The sequence below is a fragment of the Terrapene carolina genome, unplaced genomic scaffold (genome assembly GCF_002925995.2).
Source record: "Terrapene carolina triunguis isolate 2854851 unplaced genomic scaffold, T_m_triunguis-2.0 Scaffold345, whole genome shotgun sequence".
NCBI lineage: Eukaryota > Metazoa > Chordata > Testudines > Emydidae > Terrapene > Terrapene triunguis.
In genome coordinates this window covers 15,209-34,758 of record NW_020664696.1, presented here as the reverse complement: position 1 = coordinate 34,758, position 19,550 = coordinate 15,209, and the positions used below count along the sequence as shown (strand labels likewise).

The 19,550-nt window shown below is 44.9% G+C and overlaps 1 gene segment (V, D, J or C); it reads left to right on the top strand.

The window, feature by feature from the left end:
- The first annotated feature begins 1,224 nt into the window (after positions 1 to 1,224).
- Positions 1,225 to 14,694, top strand: LOC112114629. The segment is given in 6 exon segments: positions 1,225 to 1,240; positions 2,276 to 2,360; positions 6,098 to 6,150; positions 10,718 to 11,002; positions 12,498 to 12,560; positions 14,579 to 14,694. Coding segments are annotated over 6 exon segments (618 nt in total).
- The last annotated feature ends 4,856 nt before the right edge of the window (positions 14,695 to 19,550 follow it).

Below are 19,550 nucleotides of genomic sequence, written 5' to 3'. Positions count from 1 at the left end.
CCTCAATATGTCTGTTTGCTCCCCCATAAGCTGCAACATCTCCTCTTGCATGTCACGCTCTTGTTCCCTGCATGCTTTCCTGCCCTCTTGGCCAGTGTGTATGCTCTGAGAGTGTGAACCTCCATGCATGGAGCTGAGCCCTGTCAGCCTCATAGGAATGCACCAAATCACAGAACATGTCTTCCCCTCTCCGCTTTTTTCGCCTTCTAATCTGGGACAGCCTTTGTGCTGGAGTGGAGGAAGCACCCACAGACAAGGTTGCAGCTGCAAGGGAAAAAAAACTCCACAAGGGTAGCCTTACAGAACATATATTGTTGAAAACAGAAGGTTAACTCTTGCAATGAATGAAACACTTCACAGCAGTAAATACATTCCCTTAGGTACTCGGCCAATTTTGTGTTTTAAAAGAAGAGCCTGCCAGTAAGGTACAGCACACGGCAGAGCACTGGGCAGCAGATTTCGGTTTGCAGGCAGGCATGGTGAGCACACACGAAAGGGTAGGCAGTGTCAAGACACACATCGGGACATTTTTTGGTGGGGAAACTCTTGGCACATAAACAGGCTTTTCTGGGGAGCACCCTTTGCATGGCTGGACTGGCCACCACTGTATCCCAATTGTTTACCTCAAATTAAACAGTAACCACAATTGCCTTCAACCCCTGTAGTGTGATTACAGGTGTGCACTCGCAAAAGGTGCCTTCCCTCCCATCACAGTCCCACACCAGTGGATCCTGGGAGGGGATTGGCTCCAGAGTTAGGAAAAAGTCCTGACTGTCAGAGAGAATGGATCCTCCACTTGCCTGCTGCACATTCTCCTCCTCCTCCTCTTCCTTAACAACAATGTCCTCCTCGTTGTTGCCAGTGGCTGCCTGGGTCCCCTGGGAGGTATCCACGGAGAGTGTTGGGGTACTGGTCGGGTCCCTGCCTAGAATCGCATGCAGCTGCTCATTGAAGCAGCATGTCTGTGGCTCCACACCAGAGCGACTTTCACCTCCCTTGTCTTCTGGTACACTTGTGTGAGCTCCTTTATTTTCACACGGCACTGCTGTGTGTCCCTGGTGTAGCCTTTTCTCCTACATGCCCTCTGCGATTTTGGCATAGATGTTAACGTTTCTTCTGCTGGTTCAGAGCTCTGCCTGCACAGACTCTTCTCCCCACACACCAATCAGATCCAGTGTCTCCTGTTCGCTCCATGCTGGAGCGCGTTTGCATACCTGTACAGCCATGGTCAGCCGTGGTGGTGAGCTTTCCACGCTGATCAAACAGGAAATGAAATTTGAAAGTTCTCGGGGCTTTTCCTGTGTACCTGGCAGAAGTGCTGAAAGTTGAAAGTGCTGTCCAAAGCGGTCACATTGGAGCACTCTGGGACACCTCCCGGAGGCCAATCCCATCAAATTACACAGCGTTGTGTCTACACTACCCCTAATTCGACCCGGGAAGGTCAGCGCTAGTGCTACTCCTCTCACTGAGGTGGAGTACAGGCATCAATTTTAGAAGCCCTTTAGGTCGGCAGAAAGGGCTCGGGAGTGTAGACAGGCACATTATAAATTAGACCCAACACAGGGAATGTCGATCTAACACCGTAGTGTAGACCAGGCCGTAGTCTCACTGACTTTAATGAAACACTGGCTCCCATGGGCCACATTTTCAAAGGTATCTAGGCATAAAGTTGCAGATGGTGCCCAATTGTGATGCGTGTTCTGAGCTTGATGAGTCATCTGAGGTAATTACCTGCCAGTCCTAAGGGTCCAGCCAATCCACAAGCTAGGGTCTAACCAAGTGACCCGCAAGGCAGGCGCCTCGTGAAAGCAGCCAGCACTGCCTGCTTGGTGTTGCTACCTTGCTGAGATACGTCCAGATGTGCCTGGTAGTTCTGATGGATTATCCTGCGCCAGCCACAGCCAGTCACCAGGCTGCCCTGTCACTAATGGGAGTTTCAAACAGTGCCTAAGAAGGTTAAGGGCCAGATTTGTAAAGGTATTTAGGCACCTAGTGGGATTTTCAAAAGCCTCTACGTGGTAATTCCCATTGGTTTTAGGCAGCTAGATGCTTTTGAAAATCTCACCAGGCACCTAAATACCTTTACAAATTTGGCCCTAAATCCCTAACTCCCATGTATTCCAAAGAGAGTTAGGCTCCTAAGCTACTTAGCTCCTTTTAAAAATCCCACTAGCTGCCTATCTGTAGCTATCGGTGCCTAAATGTCTTTGTTAATACGTCTCCAAATCCCTTAGGTAGCTTTGAAAATCTCAGCCTCTGTGTCTAACTTCCTTAGGCTCCTTTGAAACTGCCAGTCTTGAACTCAAGCTCTGGGCTCCCCGCAAGTCTGAAAATCTTGGCCCCGTCTTCATGTTGCCGAGGTTGGAATGAAGCTGTGGTAAGCAACCGCTTTCATTTCCTTGGAACAGTCCCTGAGAAGTCACATGGCTGCGGCACTCTCACAGCTCTGTACAGTGAGAAAGAAGAGGGATTTTTGTAATGAGGTGTAGCACTGTGTTGGGGGGATATACGACCACAGTGACACAAACTCCATAGAGTGCCGTACAAAAACCTGCAGGTGCAGGAAAAGCAATATTTCGTGGGGAAAAATACACTAACCTGAAATTTCAGAGAAGGTAACTACAGTACTTTTAATTCTTTTTCTCCCTACTTCCATGTAACCCCCAAGAAACAGTTTGAGCAATATCCTAAGAGCTGGAAAGAAGGTTTAGCTCAGAAGCATCTTCTGGAATGAAGTCTTTGGAATAATTCAACTACAGAATGATTTTTTCTAATTTTTGGCAGAAATAGGATACGATACACACTTCCTGGCTCTGGATAATGTGTCGTGTAAGGATAAAGTCCTGTTTTTAGTCCTCTGTCTTGGCATGTCCACGGAGGTCCTGTAGAGACCTATTCTTCAGCAGGCTACAAACAATGTGGATACAGGTAAACTCATCTTCGGAAAAGGGACCACTGTTACAGTAGAACCAAGTAAGTACAAAGCTTTGTATGTTTAAAATTACACTAGAAGAGAAGGGGAGCATTGCTACGTGGTTCCACACAGAAATGATTTTGCTTTCTGGGGTTTGAAAGGATTTTCTTGCCAGCTAAAGACTCAGCTCAGATGCATTGCACAGCTCCTTTGGACCTAACGGTCCAGATTCCCAACTTGTGCAAACCAGCACCACTCCATAGGCGTCAAAGGGCCAGATCGCTCCCTGGTGTAAATTGGATGTGGCTCTATTGGACTAAGTAGACCCGATCCCTAGCTGGTGCATATCTGCATAGCCGCAGTGGAGCCAGTGGTCTAGATCCTTAGCTCATATATATTGGTGTAGCTCTATTGAATCAATGGAGTTACACCGATTTACACTAGCTCAGGATCTGGTAATCTGGGCCAGATTTGGTGTAAAAATGCCTCAGCACCACTAAATGTCAGTGGATTTGCACGGTTTTAGGTCAGTTCAGAACGCAGGCCCCAGGGTTGAAGGCTGGTGCTCTAGGGAGGTTTTGCGATGGCTCTCTAACTCTGTGGAGTATGAGAATCTGATTTTCGGGAACGGCACCAAAGTGACTGTGGAACCACGTAAGTAATTCATCCTCAAAAAGAAGCATGCGTGTTTTTCATGTTCCTGAAATAATGGCGTAATAACCTGGGCCTGAAGTTTTGAAAACTGCCTAAGCAAATGGGATGTCCAAGTTCCTTCAGAATGAATGGGAATTGGGTGTCCAAATTGCTTGGATGATTGGGAAAATGTCACCCATGAAATGTAAGGGTCTATTTAGAAAAGTAATTAAAGTTTTCAGAGAGGGTTGGATCAATGGGGCAACTTTATAACTGGTTGCTGGATTTCTTTGTCTCGAGTTCTGTGGGTGTAAACTGAAGAAATTGGATTAGGTGGTGGTTGTTGGTTTTTGTTTTGGAAAGTGAAGCTCTAATTTAAAGGGAAAAGATCTGGGGTTTGTGAGTCAGTTCATGAAGTTCCAGAATTTCCCTGAGGGAGATGGAACATTTAAGTTTTTGTAGGGCCCATTTGAAGTGTGTTAACACATTGCCCTTGATCTTTGGGAAAGGCACTCAGCTGAGAGTTGAACCACGTAAGTATTTATCAAGTGTATTTTTGAGCTTTTGGGGAAGGGTATAGTGGTGGAAAGGTTGATTTTATTGTTCAGAAATATCCAGCTCTGTATAGAAACTGACAGCAGAACAGTCCTTGGTTGATGATGGGTAACATTTTCAAAAGCAGCCAAGGCTTAGATGCTCAAAAGTCTTATGTGCCTAATTTCCATTGAAATCACGTAGACACTTAGTCAGTCACATAGACTTTCAATGAGGCTTCAGCTCCTAAGGTCCAGATTTCAATGTATTTCGGTGATTACCTCTGTCGAAAGGTGCCTCGTAAGATTTTTCAAAAGCACCTAGATCTCTAACTCCTATTGAAATCAATGCATCTCGACCCGTTTGAAATCCCCACCAAGTGCCTATCTGCATCTTGAAATACCTCTAAAACCAGCCTAAATGAACCTAAATACCTTTACAAATCCAGCTTGTGGGTGCTGTTGAAAATGTTACCCTTGAAAACCCAATTCCCATGAAAATGACAGGATTTGGGTGTCCAAATTCCCTAGGCAACGTTATATGTTTTCAACCTTTTGCATACTTCATGAAGGAGATTTCCAAAAAATGCTGAAGGAAGATAGGAGCACAGTTCCCTTGGCACTTTTGGAAAGCCTCTCCTCCATGAACATAGCACAGAAAGCGTTCAGTCATGCATACAGCTCTATATTTAAAACGTTGTTGGGTGAGGTGGGTTAAGGAATAGTTGGATATAGGGAGAAGCTTAATATTCTGTGTGAATTTTTGCGTTTTTTAACAATCTTGTTTCATATTGATTTTTTTTTAGAACACCGTTAAAAAAAGTGATAAAAAATTGCCTTGAGGTGGGAGGTACAATCAATTGAGTTCATTAGTGAATCTAGAAAACGTGTATACGATTTGGGTCCTTGTGGCTGTTAAAACCCAGTAGAGTGAATTCCTAGCATGGAAATATCTGCTAGTCCAGCTTCATTACAATCAGACGGGCCAGATCTCCAGCTGGTGTCAATTAAGAGAAACCAGTGAAGCCAAATGCTCACCTGGTGTAAATGGATGTAGTTTATATGAAGTCAGTTGGACCAACTCCCCAGATCCCCAGGCCCTGGGCCAGATCAGCAGCTGATGTAAATTGACATAACTCCAGAGAAGTCAATCGGGTGGAAATCTCGGGGGGTGTAAATTGCCAAAGCGCTATTGATTTTACAGAACCTCAGATTACAAGTCCAGAAGGGGCCGTTGTGATCATTTAATCTGACCTTCTGTATATCACCGGCCACATAATTCCCCCAAAATCATTCCCATCGAATATCTCTTAAAGAAACATCTCATCTTGACTTAAAAATGGCCAGTGCTGGAAAATCCCTTGGTAAACTGTTCCACTGGTTAATTACTCTCAGTGTTAAAATATACACCTTGTTTCCAATCTGAATTTATCTAGGTTCAACTTCCAGCCATTGGATCATGTTAAACCGCTCTCTGCTACTTTGAAAACCCATTATCAAATATTTGTTTCCTATGTAGATACCTATAAACTGTGATTAAATCACCCCTTAACCTGCTCTTTGTTAAGATAAACAGGTTCAGCTCCATGAGTCTATCACTATCAGGCAGGTTTTCTCATCCTTTAATCATTCATCTTCTCTGACCCCTCTCCAATTTATCGACTCCTTCTTGAATTGTGAGCACCAGAGCTGGACACAGGATTCCAGCAGAGGTTAAAATAAACTGTCTATTCCCCCTTTCTGCACCCAAGGGCGGCATTGCCCTTCTGATCTCTTTAACCCAGCTATGCCAACTTGCACCACCCAAGAATCTGTCCCAGTGAAGTTGTACCAGCACCTAGCTGGCCGGCAGCTCCGCACTTTGATGGTGTCAGAGATCAGAGCACGTTTCAAGGTGTTCTCTGATCAGAAAGCAGCGCGGCTCTGGGGGTCTCTAGCAAAGCTGTGTTCGTGTAGCTAGGAAAGCACCAAAGCGGGCTAGCTAGGCAACCCGTTTTTGTACTGCCGCGTGTAACAGTGCCACAACAGCTCTTCTCTTCGGCAGCGGGACCCGGCTCACGGTGGAACCAGGTACGTATTTGTTATGCTTTAACGTCTCGGAATTATTATTGCCTGGGGCTAAGAATTGTTCCTATTCGGGTGACTACAGGTAGGCTCCCAGGCATCGACTTTGGCACCTCAGTAAACGGGGTGACTTCTAAAAGCGCTGCGCATCCGGCCGCTGCCGCGCTCCCCAGGCCCGTCCCAAAGACGTACAACTTTCGGCCGGAGCCGGTGTGTGTTCAGGAGAGAAGCCGCTTATCGAGCCTCTAAACAAGGATTCAGGGGCCGAGGGTTAGGCGCCCGAACCGTGGCCTGTGGGTTTATGCTGGGGCTTTCTAAAAGAGCCTAGGTGAGTTAGGTGCACAAGTCCCTCTGATTTCAGCACCTAGTTCTCTTAGGCACCTTTGAAAATCCCCGAGTTAAATCTAATCCGGAACCCTCACCTTAAGCTAACAATTGTCTGTGGGGTGAGCTCGGGCAAGTCCTAAATGCGATTCAGTGTCTCCATCTGTGAACTGAGGATAACGAGACCTTATCCGCTTTGGAAAGCTCTCAGAGACTTGTGTGTGGAGAGCGCGGTATGAGAGCGAGGCGTTATTTGTTACCATTATTGGTTGAGAACTCACCCCTGAGACCACCAGAATGTGTTGTGGGGCGGGGGTGGGGAATGGAAAGAACTGCAGTGCCAAAAGTTTTCCCTTGCAAATAACTTAAGACCAAAGGGATGCTGGAAACGTCTCGCAGTTGGCAGAGATTGTTCTTTAGGGTTGACATTTTCAAAGCCTCTTAGTGGATTTGGATGCTAAATGGCCATTAATATTACCAGGAATTATCCCAAATCTTTGAGAACCTCAACTTGGTATATACTTTATTTCCCATCAAGTGTTTTAGCCAGGGGTAAAATATCAGGGAGTATTTGTCAACCTTAAAAATACCTCCTTAAATGATCGCATTTCCTCAGTAGAGATCGCAGGTTCGTACACAGCCATTTCCCCCTTTGTTAGGAGAGGAACTAACTCATTTCAGTGGGAATGGAAGAGCAATTGGTCTGAGCCAGGTGTGTGCTAGGGACATGCTGCAGGTGCCCGACCCAGGGCTGGGACTCGGGGTGAGAATTTAGCAGTGTGTTTACCACTGTGAAACTCACGTTTGGAAATGGGACTAAACTCACAGTCCAGCCAGGTGAGTGGGGGCAAAAAAAAGTTTGAAGGCTTCGCATAAACTAATAGTGAAGGCTGGGGTTTTGCAAGGAGCCTAAGAGACTTAGGCACCCAGATCTAATTGAATTTCAAAGGGAATATGACACCTAAATCCTTAAAGTTCCTTTGAAAATCCCAGCTTTGGGGCAAGACAGTGACACCCTGATGTTCATGAATCCCTTACACCACAAGACGCCCCATTGATTTTAACAGGGCCATGCACAGACTAAGAAGCTTCTCAATGCGAGTAAAGTTCTCAGAACTTGGCCCCTAGATTCCAGAAGGTAATCCAGAAATTCACAGATTTCAGAGCACTTTCCAATCAGGTTTTTTGAAGAGCCTTCTCATACTGTGTGCGAAGTGCTGATTCTTTAATATTTGGGAAAGGCACCACTTTGGCTGTGGAACCAAGTAAGTGTTGTATGTTCATCTCTCTAAGTCTTTAGTCTGCACCTTTTTCCAGCATTAAATTCACTTTTTCTTTCAAAAGAGAGAGAGAAATAAAGGAACTATTCCTTCCCTGGTTGTTCTGGCGCTACAAAGAAGTACAAAGATAAACAGTGGGTTTTTTTTTCTTCATAAAAACGTTTCATTCCCATTGTTAATTCCATTTTTTCCTTTGCACTGGAGAAGAATGTTATCCAGGCTGAATAAATATAGTTGGCTGAAAATTTTTGACCAACGCTTTTAAAAATTGAAAATAAACATCTCCCCCCCAAAATCCATTATGTTCAAAACCTGTCCGCTGCTTTGAAAACATTCAGTTTTTTTCTAATTTTGAATGATACATTTAATCATTTTTTAAATTGAGATTTTGATTGACATTTTTCCTTTCCTGAAAACTGCATTGTTTGATGCTAGGAGTCATTTTTATAGCCCTTTTGATAATGTTATTGCTAAAACTTAAGAGACATCTTTGTGGGGGGAAAAGGAAGGGCATTTCCAAACCAGGAAAATGGAGACACATTTGAAACAAATGTCCCTGTTTCTACTGGCACGACTGAGGCCGAGAAGTAGTTACAATCCGCTGAATTTTCAGACTGAAGTGATCTGAGAGGCTTCCTTTAGAGTTGGGTTTAAGACAAACTGTGCAGTTATCTGCCTGGAGAGAAAGTGCTGGGCTTGGAAAGCCACCACTGTGACTTTTGGAAGTGGCGTTAAGCTTTTGGTTGAGCTCAGTAAGGAACAGCTAGGTGGTATTGTCTATAGTGTTTGATTCCCATTGCATAAGCCAAAGGGAGATGTAGCGTCTCCATTTCACTGGTGCAAATCAGGCTTCCTCTGAAGCCACTCTTAGAGCAGCCTCTTGAGTTCTATGTCTGGCCCTGCAGCACTGTGCGTGGGAGACCAGAGCTCTGACTTTTGGCAAAGGCACTAGGCTTTCTGTTGAGCCCGGTAAGTATCATTTCTGTTATCTTTGATATGTCAGTTGACTGCATTGCTACAGGTTCTCAGCTGGTGTAAACCAGCACAGCTCTGCCTACAGTGCAGCCACGCTGGTTCTAGGTCATCCAGGAGTTTGACCTGTTGTTTCCAGTGCCTAGATAATGGGGTATGCTGAGCCAGATCATCCCCTCCTAAATCCGGAGTGACGCCATTAACAGGAATTGTGTTGCCACGGTGGAAGTGCGGGGAGAGTCCGGCTTTAATGACTTTTGTGACTATCAGTGGAGATAGGAGGTTGGTTCGCACTCAGGTTCTGAGGGATCCGTTTGCACAGTCGGGTTTGTCTCACAGGGGCGGGCTGCCAGTCACTCTGCACAATACAGAGATCACGGTACGGGGCTGTCAATAGGATAGGCCAGGCCAGAGAAGAACTGTCTCATGTACCTGTTATTTTTATTGTAAGTTAAATTAACAAAATATCCTGGAGACCCAACACAACTGGAAAAGCAGCACATCTCTTAGCAGTGCAGAACTCGATCGCTATGGTGGGTGTTATTGCGCTCTAGCTGGTGTAAACTGAAAGATTTCCCATTGAACTTAGCGCTGCTGCTGATTTACACCGGGGGGGATTTGGCCCTTTGATAGAGTAGAGCTCTTAGGTCAGTTGACACCACCCCATTGAATCCCATTGATCTATGGCTGATTGACGCCAGCTGGTGTTTGGTCCCACTGACTCCAATGCAGCAACGTGGATTTATATCAGAGGCAACTTGTTTTTTCTTCATATTTACATAATTGTCAACATCTACTTCACACCTCAGAAAACCCTGGTGATGAGCAGTTAAATTCCAGGCACTGACAGTGCCCCTGTATCCCTCAGGCCACTCCACATTAACTAGGTTCTCTGGATATTCACGTTAATGAAACATTTTGAGACACCAGCATGAAGTGGTCTGATGAAACCAGATTTGCTTGCCTTTCAAGTGCCCAGAATAACACTTCGCCAGAGAGGGGTCTGTCCTTGGTTCACTCACAAGTGGGAAACGCATTTAAAAGCTGCAGTAAGAGTTGAACAATATGGTGATAGCTCTTAGTAGAATTGCAAACGCCTCTGAGGAACTCGGCAGCTGTAAATGACGAAAGGATTTTGGGTTTTGCCGCCGTTACTAGGAGTGGTACTTTCCTCCTGAAGTTGAGCCCTGGTTTCTGGCGCATTCCTTGTGGAGCCAGGAGTAAAAGAGAGCAGAGTCGGTCACCCAGGGACTGAACTTTCTTCCTTACCGTTATTGCGATGGTTCTGTGTTTTGGCCACATCAAGAAGCCGTGGGCCGCGCAGAACCTTCCCGCGGGTGCAGTTATCATTTCAGAGCAGGTGCCAAGAGACGCCAATGCAGGATTAAATTGTGCTGTTGAGTTTTATGCTATAGGTGTACGGAGTTTGCTAATTAAAGACTGAAGTTCTCATTCACACAGGAGAGGCTACTGATGCATGTGAGTTCTCACCAACGTAAGTGTTAAGGACATAGGGAACCTGGGAATTGGTTTGATATTCAGCTAAATGTCCACTCTTGAGTTTTCAGGCTGGGCTTTTGAGTGCACAACTCCTTTAGTCTCCTCCGAAAATCACAGCCATAGTTCCCATCTCTCTCCCCGTCTCTGTCTTCTGCAGTCCGTTCTGCGTCAGCACCTCTTGCTGATATTTTCAGCAAGGATTCCAGCTAGTGAAAGTTGCATCTAGAATTACGGTCTTTAAAAAATACCTCAGATGATGGTTTCTCCAATTACCATCCGCAGGGCCTGTATCAGAACCAGCAATTTGGACATGTAGCCTCTATATCCCATCACCATATCCAAAACTGAGGGGAAGGGATGGCCTTTCCATTGGTATATCTGACCCAGAGACGAGAGACTCCATATTCTATGACTTTATTCTATGACCCTTAACCTAATTCTCCCTCCCTTTAGAGTTTAATCTAATTAAATTATAACCATCAATTATTTGTTTTCAGAAAATCCAGGGACTTCCCGTCCATCCGTCTTTGTTGTGAAATCTGCAAAATCAAGCGATGGCCAAAAGTTGACGGCGGCTTGTTTAGCTAAGGATTTCTACCCCAAGGACATAGAAGTAAGCATGAGTCAAGAGAAAGACGTTGTATACAAATCGAAAGAAGGCATTCTCTCTTCAAATGGGAAATACAGCATGATCCAGGTGGTGAAGGTTGAACCGAATGAAGAAGTGAAGTGCTCTGTTAAACACGGCGAAGAATATATTAATCAAACGGAGCCTCAATCAGGTACAGTTATATGGCGCAAATGTGAATTTTATCATCGCTTTCAAGATGCACCTCATTTCATGGTGCGTCATCGTCCTGAATTCAAGGATCTCCATCCCTATCCAGAAATGTTCGATAGAACTTCTAATGGGAGCTAGGGGCCGGATGTCCAGTGGTGTTTCAGTGCCCAAAGACAGTGCCCAAATATTTTGTTCCAAAAGCACCTATGCAGTTCCTTCCTAACTCATTTAGGGCCAGATTTTTAATGGTACTTAGGCTCCCAGTGGGTGTTAGGCACTTAGATGTTTTTGAAAAGTCCAACTAGGTGCTTAAATCCCTTTAAAAATCTCACCCCCGGTGACATTTTAAACAGCATCTAGACGTCTAACACCCATTAATCACATAAGGCACCTGAATGCATCTTTAGTCACTTTTGTAAATCTAACCCTAGATGGGAAATGTGTCAAGCCCAATGTTTCTGTGTTGAAAAATGACCTTTTAAGAATATGAACAAATTTTCCCATTTAATGTTTCATGAATAATTGTGTGACATTTTAATCAAAGTTTTTAAGGAAACATTCTCGACAATATTATTGAAATGGTGATTAGAATTTTCAGTAATGTAAAGCTGGATTTTAGCTAAACAAAGAATTTTGAAAACTATTTGGATTATATTTTTGATTTAAAAAAGACCATGATAAAGTTTGAAAAAATAAACCATGGCTCAGTTTTGAACTTAGCAATGAAACTAACTTCAAAATGTAACTTTTTCTTGGTGAAACTAGCTTTACATTTTTCAGCCAGTGCTAGTTTATTTAATTAATTAATTTTATTTATTTATTTATAGTTGAAAATATTTCTATTATGACACAGATTTTCACAGCCACCTCATGGGTTTGGATGTTGAATTCTCATTTACTTAAGTGGGAATTGGGATTCCAAATCTTAGCCTTAACTTGTGACCCAACTTCCCATAAAGTCTCCTATTGACACCAGTGAGACTTGGATTAGGTGTTTAATGGAAAACGCACTTTGTTTCATCAAATTAATCAGGGCTTTTCAAATATTTTGTTTCAAAACCTTTTCTTGGTGGAAAATAGGATTTTTTTAAGCATGGATTTTTACAGAAAGTGTCGGCTTTTTGAGAATTTTTTTATTTTTAGTCAGAAAAAAAAAGATTTTTTTCCCCCAAAAGGCTTTTGTTTTGGGCTGGTTTTAGCTGAATTCCCCCCCTCCCCCCAGTTTTCAGCTAAACTTTTGGGCCAGAATTGTTTGGGTTTTGGTTGCTGAACACCAAAACACAACGGGTTTTTTTTGTTTTTTGTTTTTTGACAAAATGTTTACTTTTTCTGTGGGGGAAAAATAAAAAAAAATTATGACCAGTTCAAAAGTTAATTTCTACCTGATTTTCAAACATTTCCATTCACTCATTACTGGTTGCGGGGAGGTTGTATTTATCAGTTGTTTCATAATTGTTTTAATTGAGCTATATTTTCATTTTTCTCTTTTTCGACAGCTCCCATCCCGGCCCCAATCAATAACACTCAAGTGTGTGAATCTTCAAATTCCACTTTCGAAGGTTAGTTACCAAAAATAAAATGAAATATAATAAAGGGCCAGTGGGATTATGTTTGTTTGAGGGTGGGATTCAATGAGGATATTTGAAAATGGAATTTCTCCCTTGAAAAATAATGTTTAACGTTTGGCTATTTATGGAACACTGGCAGTTTGTAATTGCTCTTCCACACAGCAGTGCTGGGCACCAACAAACGTTATTCATGGGGCCCTACCAAATTCACGGCCGTGAAAAACACATCACGGACTGTGAAATCTGGTATCCCCGTGAAATCTGGTCTCACCCCTGACATCTGGTTAGTGTAGGGGAGGGGCAGGGCACGGCGCGCTTACCATGTGCCAGGCTCCAGATGCTAGCCCTGACTGGGCTCGGGAGGGACAGGACTTCCTTTGCTCCCACAGGGGCCACTCCCAGGGCTGAGTCAGACCCATCTCCGAGAAACTCCCATGGCTGCAGGAAGCTCCGGGGCTGCTGGTTGGGAGCCCAGCTCTGAAGGCAGCGCTGCCACCACCAGCAGTGCAGAACTGGAGGTGGCAATACCATGACCTCCCCTACAATTGCCTTGCAACACCCCCCCCCAGCCCACTTTTGGGTCGGGAGCCCCAGGGTTACAACACAGTGAAATGTCAGATTTTAAAAATTCTATGACTGTGAAATTGACGAAAATGGACGGTGAATTTGGGAGGGCCCTTGGTATGCATGGAGTCAGGTTGTCTGGAGTGGCTCACAACCATGAGGGCCTACCTCAGGGCAGACTGTCAAAAAGGGGGCAGACACCCCAAACTGGTGGTGTGTTGTATAATAAGATTTCACCAATTCAGTACCAAATGTGAACTCCTGGATCACCGTATCAGTCTTATTCTGGAGTCACAGACAGTCCCTTTTGATGCTCCAGTCTATCTTGTCACCCAGATAAATGGGACTTAGCCACTTACACCAAAAATCACACCACACTCAGGTTGCTTCCAGTCCCAAGAGACCAGTCACTTACCCCTAGAACAATTGGTGCCCTAGATCTTACACCAAAGAGAACGCCTGTAGAGAATCATATAATAAACTATCAAAAGGTTTATTAACTAGGAAAAAGGAATAAGAGAGTTTCCTACAGGCTAAAGGAAGCAAACATAGACACACCAATGAGTTACCGGCTAATCCTAAGGGTGGCAGAGTTGTAGTGATCTGTCAGTTCAATGTGTTTTCAGGGCAGACCAAGGCGGCAGAACTCTCTGCCCTTCAGATTTCAAACAGCTAAAAAGATGGAAAATTTTCCTGTGGACATGCTTTATTTCCTTCATTCAGCTTCCAAGCCCACATGACCGGCTTCCTTGCAAGTAGCAATAGGGCCACTATACAATCCTTTGTATTGCAATGGTTCTTGGTGGCCCATCTGAGTGTGGTGGTACATCTGGATGGGCAAGGGGGACGGGGGAGGGGAATGAGTCTTCTGCCTGAGATCGTAAGTTAAGAGCAAATATTGTTAAAGTTATAAAGCAAAACTTACATCTTTTCTACAACCATGGCAAGTGAGACTGATGCATTCAGCACCTTACAAGCATCTGAGAGAGTCTAAATCCTGGAGACATTCTTAGAAGACTAATACCTATTTTGAGCAAAACTAACAAATAGGTGACCTGGTCTTGTCTCCAGCTATGAGTTTGTCAGTTCTTAGCTAATGCCTGCAGCCTGGGCAAGAACTGGCATCTGGCCTGCCAGCGTCACACACGGGCCGAATACAAATGAAATCCACAGTCTGGATAAAATAAAGGAATGCTACCTTGCCTGTCTGTGCAAAGTGTCTCTGTCTTCTCTCGCTCTAGATTGCTGTATTTTTCTTTAATTATTTGTAATTGTTTCGTTCAATCTTGTGCTAACTCTCTCTCTTTCTAAAATGTCTCTTTGCCTTCTTTCTTTCTTTCTTTCTTTCTTTCTTTTCTATAATTTTTATTGAGGTGTTTCCCACTTTCTGCTGATATAAAACCATTTGATCCAAGGCATTCCCTCCCTCCTTTTTCCCCCCACAGAGCCAAACATGGAAAAAGTGAACATGCTGTCAGTGACTGTGCTGGGTCTGCGAGTTCTGCTTGCCAAAAGCATCGCCTTCAACATGCTCATGACGGTCAAGTTGTTCATTTTCTGAGGTAGGAACTCTTACTATCATAGTGTCCATTCCAGGGCTTGGAGGGTCATTGTTAGTGATTTTCAAAGGACTTTATGGGAGTTTTGGGATACAAAATCCCATTGAAAGCCAATGGGAGTCAATGGGCCAGATCTCCAGCTGGCATAATTCATCCGTAACTCCACTGGAATCGATGGACCAGATCCCCAACAGGTATAAATTGTCTGCACACCCACTGATTCCATTTGCGGATGCAGATTCTCAGCAGCCTTCAGAAAGGAGGGCCGTGGTCAGGCGCCCAGAATGAGAAGTTGCTTTTGGAAATGTTGGCCTACGATGTCCAAAGTCACACAGAAAGCCTGGGAATCCAGCACAGATCTCCTGAGTCAGAATCTGGGACATCAGCCATTACAGATCATCACCAGAGCGTAGACACCAGAGTGCTGGTCCTAGTGAAATGAACAGTGTCCAGAATGTCTAACCACAGATCTATCGTTTTCATAGGTTGTGACGAGTGAACCAGCAACGGGCTGAGGACAGGAGACAGGGACCAGTGTCAGCGACAGATTCCCAACTGGTATAAACCAGTGTAACGCTATTGGAGTGAGTTGGAACAAATCCCCAACTGGTGTGAATGGACTGTAGCGCCTTCGGAGTCAATGGGTCACATCCCCAACTGCTGTCAATCAGCGACTTCAATACGTCTATACCAATTATCACTTTCTCCAGATTTGTCCCCAGATCTTCTTTTCCAGGTTTTTTTATTCAATTTTTTCTGTTCCCCTTTCCCTTCATTGCTAGTTAGTTCTGACTCTTAACTGACGTATCACAAGATAGTAAGTACTTGTATTCTTCTTCAGTCTTCTGTTTAGTAGGAATATTTAGCGGGAAGTTTCCCTACCACAGTATTACACTGAGGCTTCCAAATCTCTTAGGCAGCTTTGCAAAATCTCAGTTTGATTTTTTTCACTATATAAAAATACTGTTTTATTGCTTAGAAAATCCATTCATAGCTGAAGCATTTTATCATTTTAGTGTAGAAAATTTGCACCAGGTCTGTCACTGGTATAAATTGGTACAACTCCATTGACTTCAACAGAGCTGTGCTGATATACACCAGCTGAGGATGTGGTGACATATGTATTCACATTATTTTTAATAGCTAGTAATTTCACCTTGGAGATCTGTGCATTTATATGGAACCGATGGTTGTAGCTTTCTGTGCTTACTACTGAAATAATAAAGGTGATTGTGTAAAAGGAAAGAACGACCTTTTCTTTTATCCTCTGTCTTCAGTGATTCTGAATTTATTCTCGTCATGGGTGAGTGGCTGGGTCTGAGCTAATCACCAAGGATTTTATTCAATGGCCACTGAAGTCCAGAAATCCAGGGGTTACAGCCATGAATTTATGTGAATTGAGTTAATCTGTCTGTGGAGTTGTTGCAAGAAAAACACTGCACAAAACTGCTCCCACTTTCATCACTAAGGGTGGGATTTTGAAAATTGCATTTTGTAGTTAGGCAAACAAAGTCCACTGAAGTCAATGGGGACTGTGCTCCTAATCCACGTAAACGCTTTTCACAATCCAATCATAGAGGTATCATGAAGAAAAAGTAACATTGTTAAAGTTTGGATTTTTCAAAGGGGCCTCAAAGAGTAAGGCACACCGCCCTCACACCCCTAGCTTTCAATAAGATTTGGGCATCTAATGCCTTAGGGCCCTTTGAAAATTCCAGCCAAAATATTCTGGATATTCTTCCATCCTACAAAAAGAGACACAGAGATGCACACCAAAATACATGTGGGTGCACGCACACGGGTGTGTATGGGGATAGTGTGTATGTGTGTGAGAGAGATGGGGGTGTGGGGGATAGGTAGGCAGAGATAGAGACAGAGATGGGGGTGTAGGGGGATAGAGAGATTGAAAATACAAAGTTCAGAAGAGAACATTTGCTATTTTTTCTGTTCACTGCTAACAGGAAGGCACTGGGAGGAAATAACTTTTGGTGGTTTGCCGGATGATACAGTTGCTACAGCAACCTAGACCAGAGGGTTATTTGTAGTCAAAATATACCCCCTCCCCCACATCCTTTCCCTGTACTGTGTCAGTTACTAGCAGGCGCCCAAACGAGGCCGGATGCTGCGGTGACAGCCGCTCAGCTAGTCACGCCGTGCAAAACATCAGCCTCACGCTCATTTCAGAAAAACATTGTAACCGCCGCCGTCTGTGATGGGATGTTTTTCTGACGCTGGCTCTGAGTCAGGGCTGACCCAGTGCGATGCTGAGCGGGGCTGGGCTGTAGGGTGAGCTGTGGGGCAGGGTCAAGGTCAAGGTCTCGGTCGTTAGCTCCAGGGGGCTTATGGCCCAGGAGACCGAAAGGAGCTGCAGCTCTGGAGTGAGGCCTGTGGTCCTCTGGCAAAGTGGAACCGTCTGTCATAAGGATGATCACACCGGTCCGTGCAGAAACCAGCGATTTCTCGGTGTCTGACCTGGGACTGGGGAATGAACTGCCACTGGAACTAAGGACCATCCCAAGCCTCACTCCCGTCCACTCCAAGCACAAGCTGCCCTTAACCCGCCTACCCGTCTGTACCCTGGACACAGAGCAGCACGAGCCATTTTCCAAATGCCCCCTCCCCCCAAAGCCCTACCAGAACACACTCCACCGCAGGCACACCTCTCCCCTCCGAGCGAGCAGGAGAGAGAAGAGAAAGCGCGTGTGACAGATGTTAGCCCCATTGTGCTGGGGTGCCCTGCTGCAGGGAATGATGTGGGGGGCTCAGTGGGGAGGGGGCTCCCCCAGAGTCAGTGCTGACCCCAGTGTGGCAATATGGGGTGCTGAGCGGCAGAAAACGAGCAGGTGACAGGGTGCTGGAGCAGCCATTTTTGAAAAAGGAAACTGAGACCCGGACCGCGTTGGCTCATTGACGATCTCATGTAAGATGCTGTAGCAGAGTGCGGCAGCCCCCCCCCCCCGGCTCCTGCCTCTGCTAGTTTCACAAAGTCACCCTGAGACCAGTCACCAGTGGTGCAGTGGGTTCACAGGCTTGTTCCCAGCACCGTTTCACCACATACAGTTGGCCCTTCACCGTCTGCAGGGAAGAGCTACCCCTCTGCTTCCAGCCCCTGCCTTTCCCCTTTCTTTCTGAGCCCCCCTTGGCTTCCTGCCTCTGAGGCCTTTATACAGCCCCAGGCGAATCAGGCGGCAGCTGTCTCTGCCTCCCCAAGTAGGGCCAGGTTACCTCCAGCCAGCTCTAATTTATTCCCCTAATTGGGACCTGGCGGGACAGAGGGCTGAATCAGCAACCCTTTGCCCAGCCCCCGTCACAGACCCTATTTATATAATTGCTTATGGTGTATTAAACACAATTCCTTTAGGGTAGTGAGTAAAGGTTGGATGCCCTGAGAGATCCCTTTTAGGTATCTCAGCCTTGGTTTATGATTTTTCACTTATTTATTAGGCAAGCACATTCCCTTCCACTGCAGGAATAGCAGGGTGAAAATCTGTGTCCTGTGTCAGGCAGGAGGTTTCGCTAGGAAATGCTTTGCCACACAGTGCACAATCTGCCTGCGGAACTCCTTGCCACAAGATTTCACCGAGGTCAAGAAATTAGCAGGACTGAAAAAAGCCCTGGGCACTTCTATGGATAATGAGAACACCCAGTATTACCATGACAAAGATTATAGCTTGAACAAGAGCTTTGGAAGGAATCGAAACCTTCCTTCTTCACGACATAGGCCGAATTCTAAGGGCTGGGCAACACACAGGGTTTGTTCCTCTATTACTATATTTGTTCTAAAATCCTTGTAGATTAATGGGAATAACCTATACTGACAAAAGCATCTTTACCCTGATATAACTGCATGCTCGGAAGTGGGTTGTATTGCTTTAGCTCTGCTGGCGTGTAGTGACAGAGGTACAGAAACTGCCTGCAACCTGTGTGTAAAGACAGGATGGCCCAATGGTTAGGACACTCGCCTAGGACTGGGAAACCTTAGTGAAAGTCCCTGTTCTGTCACAGACTTCCTGTGTGAGGCCTTGGGCAAGCCACTTAGCGCTCCGGTTTCAAAGGCATTTAGGCGCGTAACGCCCATTGAAATGTGAGGGTGTAGGAGATGTACTGCAAAGGAAGGGCCTTTCCGGAAGTTTTTGTACAGCGCTGCAGTCAGGCTGTGTCATAGTGGTTCTGATGGCACAGTAATAGGAAGCAGCATCCTCACTTCCCACAGGAGATATAACCAAGTGGAAGGTTTTTCCTGCTAAATCACGCTCCACAGCAAAGCGTCCCTTGGCAAAGTCAGCATCCCGGGACCGGGAGTTATCCCTGTGTAGAATGAACTGCAGGGTGTGGTCAGAGAGCTGACGGTACCAGTACAAATCAGGATTGGAATACGTAGTAGCATAATTGCAAAATATTTTCGCTTGGTTCCCAATCTCCGCCGTAAGAGCTGAGGGTGTCTGTGTTATTTGATTGCACAGAACACCTTTGCCTGTGAATATCAAGAAAGAAAACATGAGTTACAAAGAACTGTTTAGTTATAAAGAATGAATGCCACCTTAACACGGCAATGATGTCTGAAGAAGGTAACCTATTTTGCCACATTACTACAACCAATAGAAGGTGTAAACTCACTGAAAAAAACCATTGGCTTCTTTGTATGGAGTGTGGCTTGAAAGCTTGTCCCTCTCCCAAACAGAAGTTGATCTAATAAAATATATTACCTCACCCACTTTGTCTCTCTAATGAACTTCTTTATTAACTAGAATTAATAGGAAAGAAAGGGGGAGAAATATATACAGTAGCTAGAAAATAAGAGGAAACGAGAGAAAGAAAGAAAGAAAGAAAGAAAGAAAGAAAGAAAGAAAGAAAGAAA